Here is a 14,857-nt window from a genome sequence, read left to right on the forward strand (position 1 = left end):
AGGTAGTAAAAATACATTTAAACACACATACATACAGCAGTTTTTCTGTATTAAGTGCTCAATTATTGATCCTAGCATTAAGTAGAGAAGTTCTGCGTTCAAGATCTTACAGATTAGTTCACTTCTGGGGCTGCATTCCACTTGATTGTAAGTACAAATGAATCAGATACCAGTGATTATATTGTTGGATACAAAATTCTTATTCTCTTTACTACATCGATTTCTACAGTAATGGCAAGAGTGGTTTACTATTTAGTAAAAGTTAACAGAATTTTTGTTGATGCATCGTGGGTTTCATATGGGATAAGATACAAATGATTCACTTACATTTATGAAACTCCTATCCCTCAACCACACTGAGCAGAAGGAACGTTACCAACGAGAGGAAGCCATTTGGAGTCATTGACTCTCAGCAAAGTGATTCAAAGATCTTTATTCGTAAAAGAGGTTAGGGCAAGTTTCAACAACATGGCTATGTTGCTTGTTCCAAACTCCCTGATTCTTTTTACACAAAGAGCTACTATTTTCAGTTTAAATGGCACTCCCCGGTACTGATTTAGTATGCAAGTTCCCCCCAAATTTAAACTTAAAAAACTTAACTTTTTGCTTGGGCCTATGTCTGACTGTCCTACACTTTATCCTGCCTATTTCTGATTTTATTTTTTCTTTTATTTATTGCATTTTTCAAAATCTTTTTTCTTTCTCCATCACTATGTAAAGCATCCTTGGGTTTGGACATGCACTTTATTTATACATAAACGTTACTGTTAGACAAAACTTTAATTTCTAGCTTTTTTCTGGAATTCTTGCTGAGTTTATTCTTGAAAGACAGCACAACATAAGGATAAGCTTGAAGGAGAAAATGTACTGCTAAGTTTTTTAAATGGGTGCGGGACAGATTTTGTGTTTGTAAGCCCATGGCCAGAGGCAGGGCCGTCTGGCCCAGATACAGAACATGCCAGCCCATGTGCAATGTTGTGCCCTATAACCCCAAAGAATCTTTGCCAAAACAAATAATAGAGCTGATCCTATTACGGGAGGACCCACAGTTGCACTGCCGGCCCTGAAGCTATTACCTTGGGAGTTTTTAATTTAATTTCAGATGGATCAAAATACATTTCCTGTAAACCCTGACAAAGATCAGCCTCTTTTATATGCTAAATGACAAGAATACAGATGCCATAATCTAGTGGCTTTGGACTCAGAAAAGGGGATATTGAAAAGTAAAGACACATACCAGGAGGCATCACTGAATTATGCTGGAATTCTTCCAGAGCACGTTTTAGCCGCTCAATATCCTGAAGCAGTACAAGGGATTTGAGCTGATATAGCAGTGCCACTTGTGCAGCAGGGACTGCTCCAGTGGCAAGGCTTTTCAGAAAGCTCTGAGGAACCTCGGTCCTGGAAGCTGCAGCTGTACCTAGATCAATATGAACAGAACACAGATTTACTTAATGTAATTGAAAAAATAATTATTTTTTCCAGTAATTAACTGTTATGGGTGCATTACTGAAACTGAAATGTAGAATCACATACATTCTACATATTTCAGCAGTATACAATTTATTCCAGCCTACTTCAAATTAGTAAAATACCTTAAAAATGTACAGATAAAAGGTCATGCAGAAAGCCACGTAGATCTTTATCAATTTTAAAAAGCAGCAGAATTTTCTTTGCAACTAGAAATATGTGGCTGTATCAATGAGACTGCGATTTTCTTTATGACATTAAATGTATTTTAAAGTACAATTTGTTTTAAGTTAAAAATTTGGAGATATATTCCGGTTAAAATTCAGTAAATTCCTGATGTGTTTGTAATGTTCTCTTTCACCAACCCCATCAATCAAGCCTGTTTGCAGGTCAAGAAAATGTCACAGTACATACTGTGGTGGTGCATACATTATCTTTTAACGAGGATACAGCATATTAACGAGAGTCTAACTAGAGAATTATATAATCTATGCATTAATTCTCTAAACAAAGACACTGAATGTAGATTCAGCTCCCATTTGTTATGCATGTATATTTTAGCACTTTAACTTGTTAATATTAAATTGCATTTGCTACAAATATATCTAGTTATAAGGTAGATCACATTCACTTTAAATTAAATGTACTGCTCTTTCTAGGTTGGCAATTTTAAGTAGTTTGCAAATTAGGTTTGCAATATGTCTCCCTCAGTCCAGGTTTATCATAGAAATAAGAAACTGTAGGGGTTTGAGTGCTTATCTCTACCATACTCCATTTAAAATTCACTCCGATATACTCTTACTACTAGAGTCTTTTCTTTTTTAACCATTTCCTACCAGTTCTTTTAGATGTTAAAGTTAGGGAGCAAACATCAAGTTATTGTGAGACATTTTATCAAGTGTTTTGAAAGCCTAAGTAAATTATAACAGAAAGAAGCCATATCACTCTGCAACTCACAACTGGTAATTGGTATTAAATGGTAATAATACAAACTATAAGTTATTTCGTAACAGCATACTGAATCTGTTCAGAATTGCATTCACCTGAGAAAAATGAAATCAGAAATCCTTGAGGTGGAACAATACACAGCAGTCAGTGTCACACTAGAATTGGAAATATTTGCTGGACAGACTATTAGCCCATAAGAGGTGAACCTTATAGGCTAACAGTCCATGCCGATTGTCACAAACAAGGCACAACAGCTTGATCTAGGGCACAAGGGTGTCAATCTGCAAAGGGAACCTACACCCGCTACACAGTTTGTCCAGAGTACTAGTTGGTATACCATGCTCACCCCTTCTTTACAGAATTAAATTCCTACTGTTAAAAAATATATTCTAAACTATTTACATTATCAGAAGTTTAATCAGCTTTTTTTTACTAGTTTCTTTATTTGCAAGATGTCTGTACAGGTTTGTTTTAGCTTTTTTCTGGACAATGAGACGAGATGAAAAAAAGTTATTGCAGAAAATAATTCATCCGGCAGTGCTGGGTCAATACTGAAGCTGTGTTAGGCTTTTTTTGCCCCCCCCTCAACCTTCTCCAGGGAAACTTCAAGTCACTTACTAACCTAATGGGCGTCATACAACTCTGAAAAATCCCGCCTCTGGATGATTTCTCTCAGGACCAAGGTATGAAAACATCTACACCTCCAGACAATTTAGGGAGGTAAATGTTCCTGGATAAAAAAGAAGTGCAAAACTTACGGTCAGTGAAATAGATCTCCTGTGTTGCCTGTAAGAAGTCAAGAACATCTGCTGCCTGCTTCCCACTCAACTCCTCCTCCTCCTGCCCGAGGATGCCGCCCTCTTCTGGCCGGTACGTAAACTCGACAGCCGCAGTCCGGGGTATCAGCCCCAGAGACCGGAGCTCTTCCTTCCGACGCCTTTTCTTCAGCTTTCGCTTTCTGTTTCTGCTCAGGCTTGCGTCCCTCTCCTCCTCGTGTGGGGACTCTGGCGGGTTCTCTGGCTCCGGGGTGGGTGTGGCAGCGTGCTCAGCCCGTTCCTCCCCAGCGACTCCGCTGGATGGGTTCCCAGTTTTCCTCTTCCTTCTCCTTGGTCTTCTCCCGGTGCTGGTCTGAGGAGCATCCTCTTTTGACAAAGGAGAGGGGCGGGGGGGAAACCAGACTGTGATCAAAATAAGCAGCTTTTTAAACCTTCAGCACTTGACTGGAGAAGAGAGAAAGTATGCGTCTTGGTGCTCTGATTTTCCATTTGGATTGTGCTGATCTACTCAGCTTTAGAGCGGTGTTAAACCCGCATCTGTACTCCTGATCTAGGAAAATAGTCTGTTAAGAACAAAAGGAATGAAAAGGAAAGGACCTTTCTGACATAACCTAAAAACAAAATCCATAGACTCTGATTAATAATTTGTATGCCATATCTGCACATCCTCTTATGATGTACATTGTTTAGTTTTATATATAGACATTTTATGATCCCATAAAAGGACAAATATCGAGGACTTTAGCCAACGCTGTCTTTTACCAGTATTTCCCATCAAGAACCCACTCTAGCTGAAAATCAGTTAAGGGACAGGAGGATAAACAGAAAATGCCATCTTTAACTACCACCCAAGCAAAGGCATGAGAACATTACTGATTTGGGGAGGTGGTAAATTTAAACACTTAAAGAACAATTCTAAAATTCAGTATACTGTACTGAATTTATTGTACAGTACATTCAGTATATTGATAAGAAGATCATAAAATGTTGGAAGAAACTTTAATTGAATTATTCATAACTGGAACATTAGTTGCAAAGCCATTTAGGTAAAATTTTGCCTTTACAAAATGGAATGGTTTTCAACATCCTGCTAAACAAAAATGGTTTTATTCAGTTTTTGTTTTATTCCACATTTTAAACAAGGCACCATGAACTGCCACCACAGCATTTCACACATGTCTGTGTGGAAGACAACTTATGTACAGTTCCTTGTGTGTACCAACACTGTTTTTCCCATGCTCACTCCTGCAAGGGGTGCTGAAGAACATGCTAGAATCAGCGGCAGAGCGTCTACCAGACCCCTAAATCAGCCTGTGGCCTGAGTGACTATGTACTCTGGCAGGAGATCTGTTCAACCTGTGCTTATTTAACCATCACCACTGTCTCATGGGGACCTGGCTATTAAAGCCCAGTCTGGTGTTCAGTCTTGCTCCCTAAATCTTGGTGTTCCAAGTCTGACCTTGCTTCACTTTGACCTCATTTTTGGATTCCCCTCGTGTTTTGTCTCTGAGGAGTACTTGGCTCTAAACTATGCTTGTATTTCGAACACGCTCGTGTTACTTCCCTTGGACTGCCTGCCACTCCAGTCTTCCTGCCTGCATCTGGACTCTTCCAGCACAGCCCTGAGACCCTGCTTTCACTCAGGTATGAGCAAGTTTAGCACAGACCATCACCTGACTCTGACTGTATTCTGACTAGGATTAAGTCAACAGCTTCTGGCAGGTGAGCACCCATTTCACCCATAGACTCTCAACAGCAGAAGTCTGATTCAGTGTGGAAGTCCTGCTGTTTGGCCACTTAAATAGTAAAGATGTTTAGGATGACATTTGAACCTCATCAGAAAATGCTGTCCCATCTTACTACATTAAATTAACCTTTTAAGTAGGAAATGCTCCTCAATTGAAATCTGAAAACCAGATTGCTATCAAGCAAATAAATAAAAAAAACTAATACAGGGGCAACAAGATTTTAAACATTATCACCCTTAAAGTGAGCTGCAAAACTACTGGTTTTCAACATGGATCACATTTTCAGAAAGTTTAAGAAAGATGGCGAAGAACCTATTCTTATTTTTTTGGTGGTCTATTAAATCTTTTTGATAACCTTGTACTGCACTCAATCAGAATCCAAGTGAGACGCTTAGAACTGATCTAAAATCAAAACCAAACTTTACCTTTTAGGAACCCAGATAAAAACTGTAATCGAACTTAATCTAAATAAAAGTAAGGAAACACAGTTACAGGGTTGGATTTTGATTCCCTCACAGACAGAAGTAGAACATGCCTGTAATTGACATCCTATAGTCAACAACCAAGAAGCAATCAGTGGGCCTCATCTCACCTGCTGTACAGCGTCTTGATCATTACCCAGATCTGAAATGGAAGGAATGTTTACAGAACAGTACATTTACTGCCCACAGTAACAACACGACTTGGGTGCGCACTGGCGGAGATAATGCATGACAAAAACAACTGAATGCCAAGTTGTTAATAATATTTTAGATGTTGTACCAGGTATTTGCATAGTCTGATTTTAACTGTTGATGTTTGATCTTCTTGTCTGATGTTTTGCTCTTCTTTTGCTTTTGTGTTTACAGATGAATTTTATGTTTGTGTGTCTTAAGTGTTTCATGTTAAATGTATTATTTGTGATGGGGGGGGGGTGATTTAAAACAAGCTTCCACTCTTATTGAACAATAAAGTAAATCTAATCTAACATAAGGGCAGGATTAATACTATGAATGGAAATGGTGCCTGTTCAATTTAGAGGCACGTGACAATCTCTAGGCCACCATGGAAGCCAACATATAAAACACAATGACGTGAAGCAGCACAGAGGTTATGTGCTTCCTTTTCCTGTGTTTTACTTTTTTTTTTATTTAAGGTAATTTGCACCTAAATATGAACACCACAAACTACACATAGAAAGCAACTCCATTGAAGCATATTATTAAAGTACATAGATACGTCTCACTTAGAAACCCTGATCTCTTATTAAACCAGATATTGGGAGTTTCTGGCAGAAAAAGTACTTTATTTGGACTCGACTGGAAAATGAGATAATATTAAAAACACAAATACCCTCAAAATGTGCCTGTGATTCTTAGGGAGGAATTACATTTGTCCTCTGTGAGCCCCACATATCCAAGATGTTTGAAGGCAGAAATCCATCAATTGCTTTGTTTATTCCAAATTAGCTCATAGCTGTCAATCATTTAGACTTAAGTGCACAAGCAGCATCCTCCCACACACTGAGGAAAGATGGTGAATCAAAAGGAGAATGGAGCTGTTCAGCATTCATTGATAAAGCCGAGAAATCAAGGCAGCAGCTGTGAAGCGTTACCTTACCTAGGTTAGGAAGCAGGCTTGCTGCTTGGTATGCATGTTATTTTTCCCATTAAATGCATATCCAGGAAATGACCTCCCACAAGATACATAGTATTTTTTTCATATGTTTACAGAACATATTAAAGAAGAGTGAAGAATATCTGAGGGGCATGAGGCTCCTGGCTGAGCGACTCCCAACATCCCAGACGTAACGTTGTCCCAGCACAACAGAGTACACCATCACTGGCATGCAAAGGCTTGCTTAGGTAAAAGAAAGGAATGCTCTCAATTTTAATGAACAAAATTTGTATTATCCCTATGCCACATGAAACGATTCCCATCTCGCATGTCAGCTCTGTGGAGGCGTGGCATATGAATGTGCAGGTGCTTTAGTCCTGCTGAAAACATTAACTGTGATGCTACGCCAGCATACTTAGGGACTCCAGACTGGCCAAATACAGAAAAGGATCATAATAATTAAAATGTCATATGATCATTTTTAAGAGCAACTGTAAAGTATACATAGGATCTGTTTTATGCCTTTAATGGCCGTCGTTGAATAAATCCGGTGACTGGATACAAATTCATCTAATCAAAACCTAAGAAAATATTTGCTTTGACAGACTTTGACCCCAACCAACCTAAAGACTGCAATAGACTATTTCAAACTTACTCTTGTAGTAAAGACATACTACTACCAGATCTTCAAAGAGCAATAGAAAAAAATAAATAGGCCAGAGCTCAATTAAGAAAATAAAAATTAATTATTGTGGGCACCATGCGTGTCATGTCTCTAAAGTAATTATAATTATACGGCAATAAAGCAGAATATATGGTTCCAAGATTGCATACCGGCTGACAATTTCTCTGAATTCTACTCACCCCACAAAGCATTGACATATATTTCCCTTTACAGGCAATACAGGCAGACCCTATCCCAGCACGCAACAGGTGCAAGACAGGAGGTGTTGACTATTCCTCAGTTTGATCAATTGCAATTTACTCTCCTAAAATCAGGTTATTGTACTGGAAACATTATTGGCATCTAAACTAATGCCTGTTTCACCACAAAAATTAAATTATACAAAATATGTATAATTTAAAAGGTGCTGTTAGAAAAATGCATGTAGGCTTACAGATATGTCTGGCCTTGGCTGTACAAAACAGACATGTCTCTAAAATTCAGAAACTAGCATTTCTAATTACAGTAAAACAGAAAGCATGATCTTTCTCAAATACAATCTTTGTGCAGTAATGGAGCTTGGAACTCAAAGGTCTTAGATATTAAGACCTATTAATTGACTTCATTACTCTGCTCTCCTCCCCACTGTTAGCTGATGTGTGGTGAGCGTTCTGGCGCACTATGGCTGCCGTCGCATCATCCAGGTTGATGCTGCACATTGGTGATGGTGGAGGGGAGTCCCCATTACCTGTAAAGTGCTTTGAGTGGAGTGTCCAGAAAAGCGCTATATAAGTGTAACCAATTATTATTATTAAGGCCCTTGTGTCAATACATAGAAAAAGAAAGTTAGGAGTTGGGTGCATCAGACTTTGGAACTACTCCCCAGTAGAGAGTACACTTCACATGTTGCCTTGGTGGCTGAGTGAATGAAATACATTTGTACGTGATAGCTGTTGAGCATCTCATTTATACACATTCAGCACCAAATGGATAATTGCACACCTCATCAAACCAGCACTAAAACTGGCACTGACAGATATCTAACTCAGCAGACTCTGCAGCGGTGGCCCAGAATTGAGGTGACTCAAGAAAAGGTTATACACTTTCTGAGGGATGAAGATTAAAAACACACTAATGAGATAGTCAAGTAGGGGTATGCTACTACCCCTGGGCTGCACAAGATCAGCAGAAAACAGAAACAGTGAAAAGATCAGGCTCAGCAAAAGAAAGCACTTCATGCCTTTCCAAGAACCCATACTGCTTTGAAAACCTTCAGATCTCAGATGTATTTTTAACAAACACAGAAGATAGCTAGAATACACCCAAAGTTCAAATTTCTTTAACTGAACAACAATGTCTACATTGAAAAAAAGATGAAAAGACATCTTAGACCAGATGAGCAAATTAACTTCACTCACGTCTTTTAGGCACATTCCTATCCAGGTTTTCAGAATTATGTTTTTGTTACCATTCAGTGACAGAGCAGCAGTGTCTGTCTCATATCTGGAGAGGGTGTTTGGAAGCTGCATATAAATTTAAAGACAGAGAGGAAACACTTTTAGCGTTTCATACAATTAAGTCAACCTCTGATATGACTTCATCTGCTACAATAACCAGGGAACACTCCTGCGCAGCTTGGTCTTTGCCCTGCGACCTGACACCTCCCTACTGGCCAGCTGAAAAGGTGCTGCAGAGGCCATGTCTCCACTACAAACTAAGTGAAGTACTGATCAGGAAAAAGCTTCTATAGTTTGCAAACAGCTCGTATCTGAATGGCATACGTTCTTGCAACAAAGTTGCATAAAAGGTAACTTGTTGAGCCAGGGATAACTAGTGACTGAACACTGGAGATCGTTCTGAATAGAAAAGAACAACATTTTGAAAGTAACTGCAGCCAATTAAGGGCTATGATGAATGTGGGTCTTGATCACAGAAAACGAATTTATTTTATTCTTGCATTATACTGGACTATATTTTTCTCAGGTTTTCTCAACTTTTTAGTTACCGCCTAGAACTATGGCCGCATACATATTTGGTATTCCTCAAACTAATGACAACTAATCAGGACGCACTGCAGGAAAAACAAACTCCTGTTATTAGAGCCTAACACTACAGGGCCATAATGCAAAGCCATAACCTAGAAATAATGGTTATGCCTTTTCTGCAGCAATACAATCAATTCCACGGCTAACCACACCACTAATGATTTGTCAAGGTTATTTTCTTCCACTTGTTCCGTGCAATGTACAACTTCAGGCATGCTCCTTTGCATTCTCATAGTAGTCATCCATCCATTTTATTAAAACAATAGTAAAATGCCCTTTTATGTGAAGATGGCTATTATCATTGTAGCACATTCCATAGACTATCACCTCTAATACAGATTTGATGCGATTGTCTTCATCTTCCACAGCTCAGTTAAGCTTTGAGGACTATTTTAAGCCTGACGTTTCAAGGACTCTGCTCAACCTGAATTGCCCTGAAACTGAAACCTTCCTAATAATTCTTTGTGTTTATACTGTATAGGCAAGTGCATTTGCAGACTGTCTTTGCAAGATTATAACCTTCTTACCAGCTGAGTTTCTCTCCGAATTTATGTCTTCTGGCTCACATGGTGCGACAGATCTTTCACCACCTGTTTTAAACTCATCAGGGGGAGGGCACACAGTGTATAGTCTCCTTTGCAGCAAAGGTTTTTTTTCTTCAGCTCCTAGAAAACAGAAAAAAAAAAACAACAACATTCATGTACTGGCTTTAGTCATAGTGTTGACAGCATAAAAGGTTCTATCACACAAGGTTATTCCTATACATGTCTTTCTTATTCCTTCGCTGTTACAGAACTCCTATTTCACTTTGAGGAATGCCTTTCAAAGTATCTGTTCTTGTCTACCATGATACATCACATAGGGATGCCACAAAAAATTAACACAAAAATTTAAACCTAGAGATGTAAACGGCAAATACAAGATGCTGAAGTGTTTTAATTGTACCAAATAATCTCCAGCTTGCATTGTAAATGCTCAGATGTAGTAAAATTGAACATTTTCCACAATCAGATACTGTACTATAGCTGCATGTTTGCCTTCACACAGCCCATTTTATGGAACACAAAAATTCTTACCTTTTATAATGTTGCTGTTGGCTTTTAACTTCACAAGTGACTTTTCGTCCACAGGTCCAGGTGGGCTTCCCAGACCAGCGTTTTGCACATTCTTGGTCTTTGGAGAACACTGATAGAGTCTCTGCAAAACCTTTTCCTGGAACACTGAGAAAAATATTTAAATGAATAACGTTAAATGTTCCACATCTCTCAACGATCAGGGTTGAGGGAGTATGGTGCAAGCTATTCATGCTGTTAAAGCTGATAAACTGGCTTTTTTCAAGAAATAGCAGGATGAGATCCTTGTTTCAATGAGCTCCTAATTACCAAACGGATCAGATGGCCTCCTCTAGTTTGTAACTGCTTTTTATCCTCTTAGTATTCGGAAAAGCTGCAACATCAGAATTGTATGCAGATTGGGAGAGATTTTTCTAGTCATATTAAGCACCTTCCTAGGGTTTATGAGTTTCACAGTATTTTTCCTGCCCGTGTTTAACTATGTTGGGTGTTTCTCGTGCTTTTCTGTGAATCACTTTCTAATTAAGCTGCAGATGCTGCACAGACAAAAAAAATAATCAACACTGGATTGTCAAATTAAGCAACCGAACGTTGCATTAAATCAATTCCACTTTTGACAACTTGTGCTTATGGCATGCAGCACTAGTATGTAAGTGGCTGAGATAAAAGCTTTCCTAATAGACGGCAAGGTTTTCCTGCAGGAAAAAGCTTAGGCCTGGAGGTAACCTCTTACAGACAGCAAAGGGACACTTAACGTTACCTTCTGACTCCCACCTATCTATCCAACAGCTAGATTACTGTACTGGTTTACAAAGCCAATAGTTGCTTTATTATTATAACTAAAATAATATTATCTTGGACAGGACATTATTTTAACACAGCAACTAGTTTGATAATATAAGATTCATCAATGATGTAGGTATCATCAAAAATGACTGTAAAGTACAGGCCATTCATTACACTAGCTTATTTTGCTTTAACTGTCATTACGACCATGTGCATATACAGATGCAGCCATTCAAAGTGCGAGGTACAAACCCGTACTGCACCCAACTACCTACGTCATATGTGATTGGCTGGCCAAAATGACCGACAGGGGCACTCGTGGTGCATTGGTCGGTAGTGAAAAGATTTAATCATTTAATCTCTTCACTGTGCACGTTTTAATCCGCTTAGTACTGAATATATGGAATTTTACAACTAAAGGGAAATTTTAGTAGCTGAGCGTAAAAAGAAGAGGAGCATAACGCATCTAAAAGTCATAAACGATATTAATTTAGGAACATAAACATATTATGTAAACTGTACTGTATATGGCTGGTATTGGTAGTTTAAAAAAAAATACACACCAGTATTCCATTTCTCCCTAAACATTTTAAGCATCAAAGTCATGTGGTTATTTCGGAAACATTTTTACGTGCTCCTTCTGACCATATTACTGTACGTTTATATACTTTGTGAGAAAAGTTATAGTTTTAAGCTTTTCTGCGAATATGCTCGTTATGGGAGTAAATGAAAGCATACTTTTAGGATTTGATTATAGGGAATATAATATGGAATCGTGTATCTACAGAAATTATAAATTATATTTATATAATATATAATATTTTGTTTTTGTATTTTGTATTATAAAATACTTTTCAAGCTGTGTTCTGTGTGTTAAATGTTCCGTCTTTATTATGTTTACCCAGAGCAGAAGATTCATTCTGATGCCCTGTCTCTCATGGCCCTTCTGGAGTTAAGGAAACAGCTCAGTTTCTACCCACTGTTTTTGTTTTTATTTTATGACCTCTTTAGTTGTAACATTATTATCAAATGCATTTTAATTAACCTTATCTCCCACATATAAACCAGTTATAAGAAAGAAAAGTCCATAATTAAACAGCCCCATCATAGCTAAGGTTTGATAATGCTTAAAGATACATTCTGTATTTGTAAATCTGAAAGAGGCTTGTACACAGGCTGAGAGGAGAGTGACAAAGCACACAGTGTGAAATTCAGTTCTTACGGTCTTGCAAGTGTATTTGACCTATTAATAAACTCTCAGAAATGTATAGAAATAAATTTAATACATACTCCCTCGATATGCACATGTGAATTTAAAGAATGGCATCTTGGTTATTTGATTTGGATTTTTGACACCGATTTACCGACCAAGGAGATTTTGGTCCCAAGGCATGAGACCATGAGATTTGGTCCCAAGGCATGCCACTTGAGAGCTATGCAATTACATACCCACCACAGCTGCTGGCTGGCAAGTCATCTTGCAGTGCCTTACTACAAAACAGTGTTTCAGTCTGGATTCTTGTGTACAATATCTCAGCAGCCCATCTGGCATGTATTCAACAGTGGGAAACCCTGGATTGTGAACTCACCTTAAGAACTTCAGTACTTACAGATATTCAGTCTCTGTCCAGTTGGAACACAAAAACTGATTACAAATGAGAGGTGGTCACTTCTCACAACTAGCCTGCTTTTATAGCAACTAATTCATAAAAGGGTATCAGCTCTGACAATATAGCTAGGCAGTTTTTTTCCATATTCACACGACCAATTGTGTAAAATGCATCTCCTGTTCTCGTTCTTTACTTTTGGAGCTACTTTGTCATAGTTGTTAAATCAGTATGATTCACTAGTAAGATGGACAAACTTGCTTCCTTAGTATGGAGTACTGGACTGATTTAGATTGTCTTGTGGAGTGTTAGTGCCATATGTGTGGAGTTTTTCCCCATTTCCCATTTGACTCTTCTCTGCTGCCTAGGACTGGTATTCACTAGAGATTTTACAAAGGGTGATCTGGGACACTCGCTTGTCATTTGAAGGCGATGTAAGTGAGATGCAGGTCTTTCATTCACAGGCTTGTTTTGTTTCCCCCCAATTAGTCAATCAAAATGTAAAAAAATACCTGGTAGCAGAACTTTGCACATTTGAAAGATACAGAGTTGAAATGGGTTCCAGGCTATTAAACACCTTTTATAGCTGGGGCAGAATATTTATGAAACTAGTAAAAAAAATGTTGACAACCTAACACTGCAAACTTGCAAACTGGTAATTTCATGAAAAAGATGCAGTTGGACCTTCTCCAAGCCACGGACACCAAGATCTAGATGTGAATTTGGCAGGTCCAAAGCTTAAAAATTCAGTGAATGCTTTTTCCACTGAACTGCTGTACCCCAGCACAGAAAAAGACGCTTACACAGTTCAGGATATAGCCAGAAAACAGCTCAGCTGTCACCATTTAAATGACTGGTTGACAGTGGCATAGAGGGCTCTAAGAGAAATTTCTATTGTGAACACAGGCAATGTACAATTTCAACACTCTTGCCAAAAAGCAGGACAATTCAGGAAATGCAATATGAATTTCAAGTACCTAATTTCATTGTTAGGAAAACCCAAATGCAGATTTAGAACATGGGAGTCTATCTACTCCAAAACCAAGGTCTGCTGGATTCTCATCTAAAACAAAATGAGCACAATGATACCAAGGGGGAACAAAAGACTGCATATCCATTTTTGATGGAGAGAAAAAGAGTCTATGCTCAGAAATGGCTCATACCACAATTTAAAGGAGAGTTACCTCCATAGCAAAAAAAAAACATTAGCTTTTCAAATGTGTCTAATTTTAAAACCAACACAATGTGTGTGTGTGAGCGATAGAAATGCAACACTCACTCTATATGCATTAGTACCACATGCCAAAACATCAAGCTAATGGATTGGTGAAAGACTCCAATAGAGCAACTACTGAAGGCAACTCCTCTTGCCTACTATCACTGTCCAGCTGCTAGTGTTTGGAATGCTTCTCTTCCATTTCAAAGCAGTTTGGACATCCATACAGTACCATTAATGAGATACAACACAAACAATGGATATCAACTGAGAGATCAATATTGTAAACACTGCAGACTAGTGATGAGATTTTGGCTGAATTCAGTGAAGAGACACCGCAACACAAAGCAAAAGGCATCATTTTAAAAGCAAATAAAACAGTCCCTTAAAAACCAAGTGAGTAAACCAAGGTGAGTAACCAACCTATGTCTGAACATAGGCACAACAGCGGCTGTACTGCCTGAGAAGGCTGAAGAAAAAATACACCTACATCCACAGATCCTCACCAACTTCTACGGATGTACGGTGGAGAGCATACTGACCAGCTGCATCACAGTCTGGCACGGCAACTGCACCCGCATCCGACCGTAAGGCACTACAGCGGGTGGTCAAAACTGCCCAACACATCATCGGCAGTGCCTTACCATCCATCCAGGAAATATACAACACCAGGAGTCTGAAAAAAGCCACCAAAATTATGTCTGACCCCACTCACCCCAGTCATAACTTCTTTGTTCCCCTACCATGTGGCAGAAGGTTCCGGACGCTCCAGTTGCACACAGCTAGACTCCAAAATAGCTTCTTCCCCAGAGCTGTCAAGTTGGTGACGCCCCCACTCCCTCCCATCATATTATGATCTCTCCTAACGTCCTCCTGTACCCACAATGACTGTACTCCTATTCCACTACACACACGTAAGCCGAAGTTG

At 38.8% G+C, this 14,857-nt stretch overlaps 1 protein-coding gene across 1 annotated transcript in view; it reads right to left on the reverse strand.

Annotated features, from left to right (window-relative positions):
* erich1 (glutamate rich 1) overlaps positions 1 to 14,857 on the reverse strand; it is a 31,652-nt gene that overhangs the window by 13,558 nt on the left and 3,237 nt on the right. The window contains exons 2-5 of the mRNA XM_088626477.1: positions 10,324 to 10,467; positions 9,775 to 9,912; positions 3,177 to 3,560; positions 1,238 to 1,420 (exon numbers count right to left, since the gene is read on the reverse strand). Coding sequence (XP_088482603.1) covers positions 1,238 to 1,420; positions 3,177 to 3,560; positions 9,775 to 9,912; positions 10,324 to 10,467 — 849 coding nt within the window. The remainder of the gene's footprint in view (positions 1 to 1,237; positions 1,421 to 3,176; positions 3,561 to 9,774; positions 9,913 to 10,323; positions 10,468 to 14,857) is intronic.

This window comes from Lepisosteus platostomus, chromosome 3 (genome assembly GCF_059453375.1).
Source record: "Lepisosteus platostomus isolate fLepPlt1 chromosome 3, fLepPlt1.hap1, whole genome shotgun sequence".
NCBI lineage: Eukaryota > Metazoa > Chordata > Actinopteri > Semionotiformes > Lepisosteidae > Lepisosteus > Lepisosteus platostomus.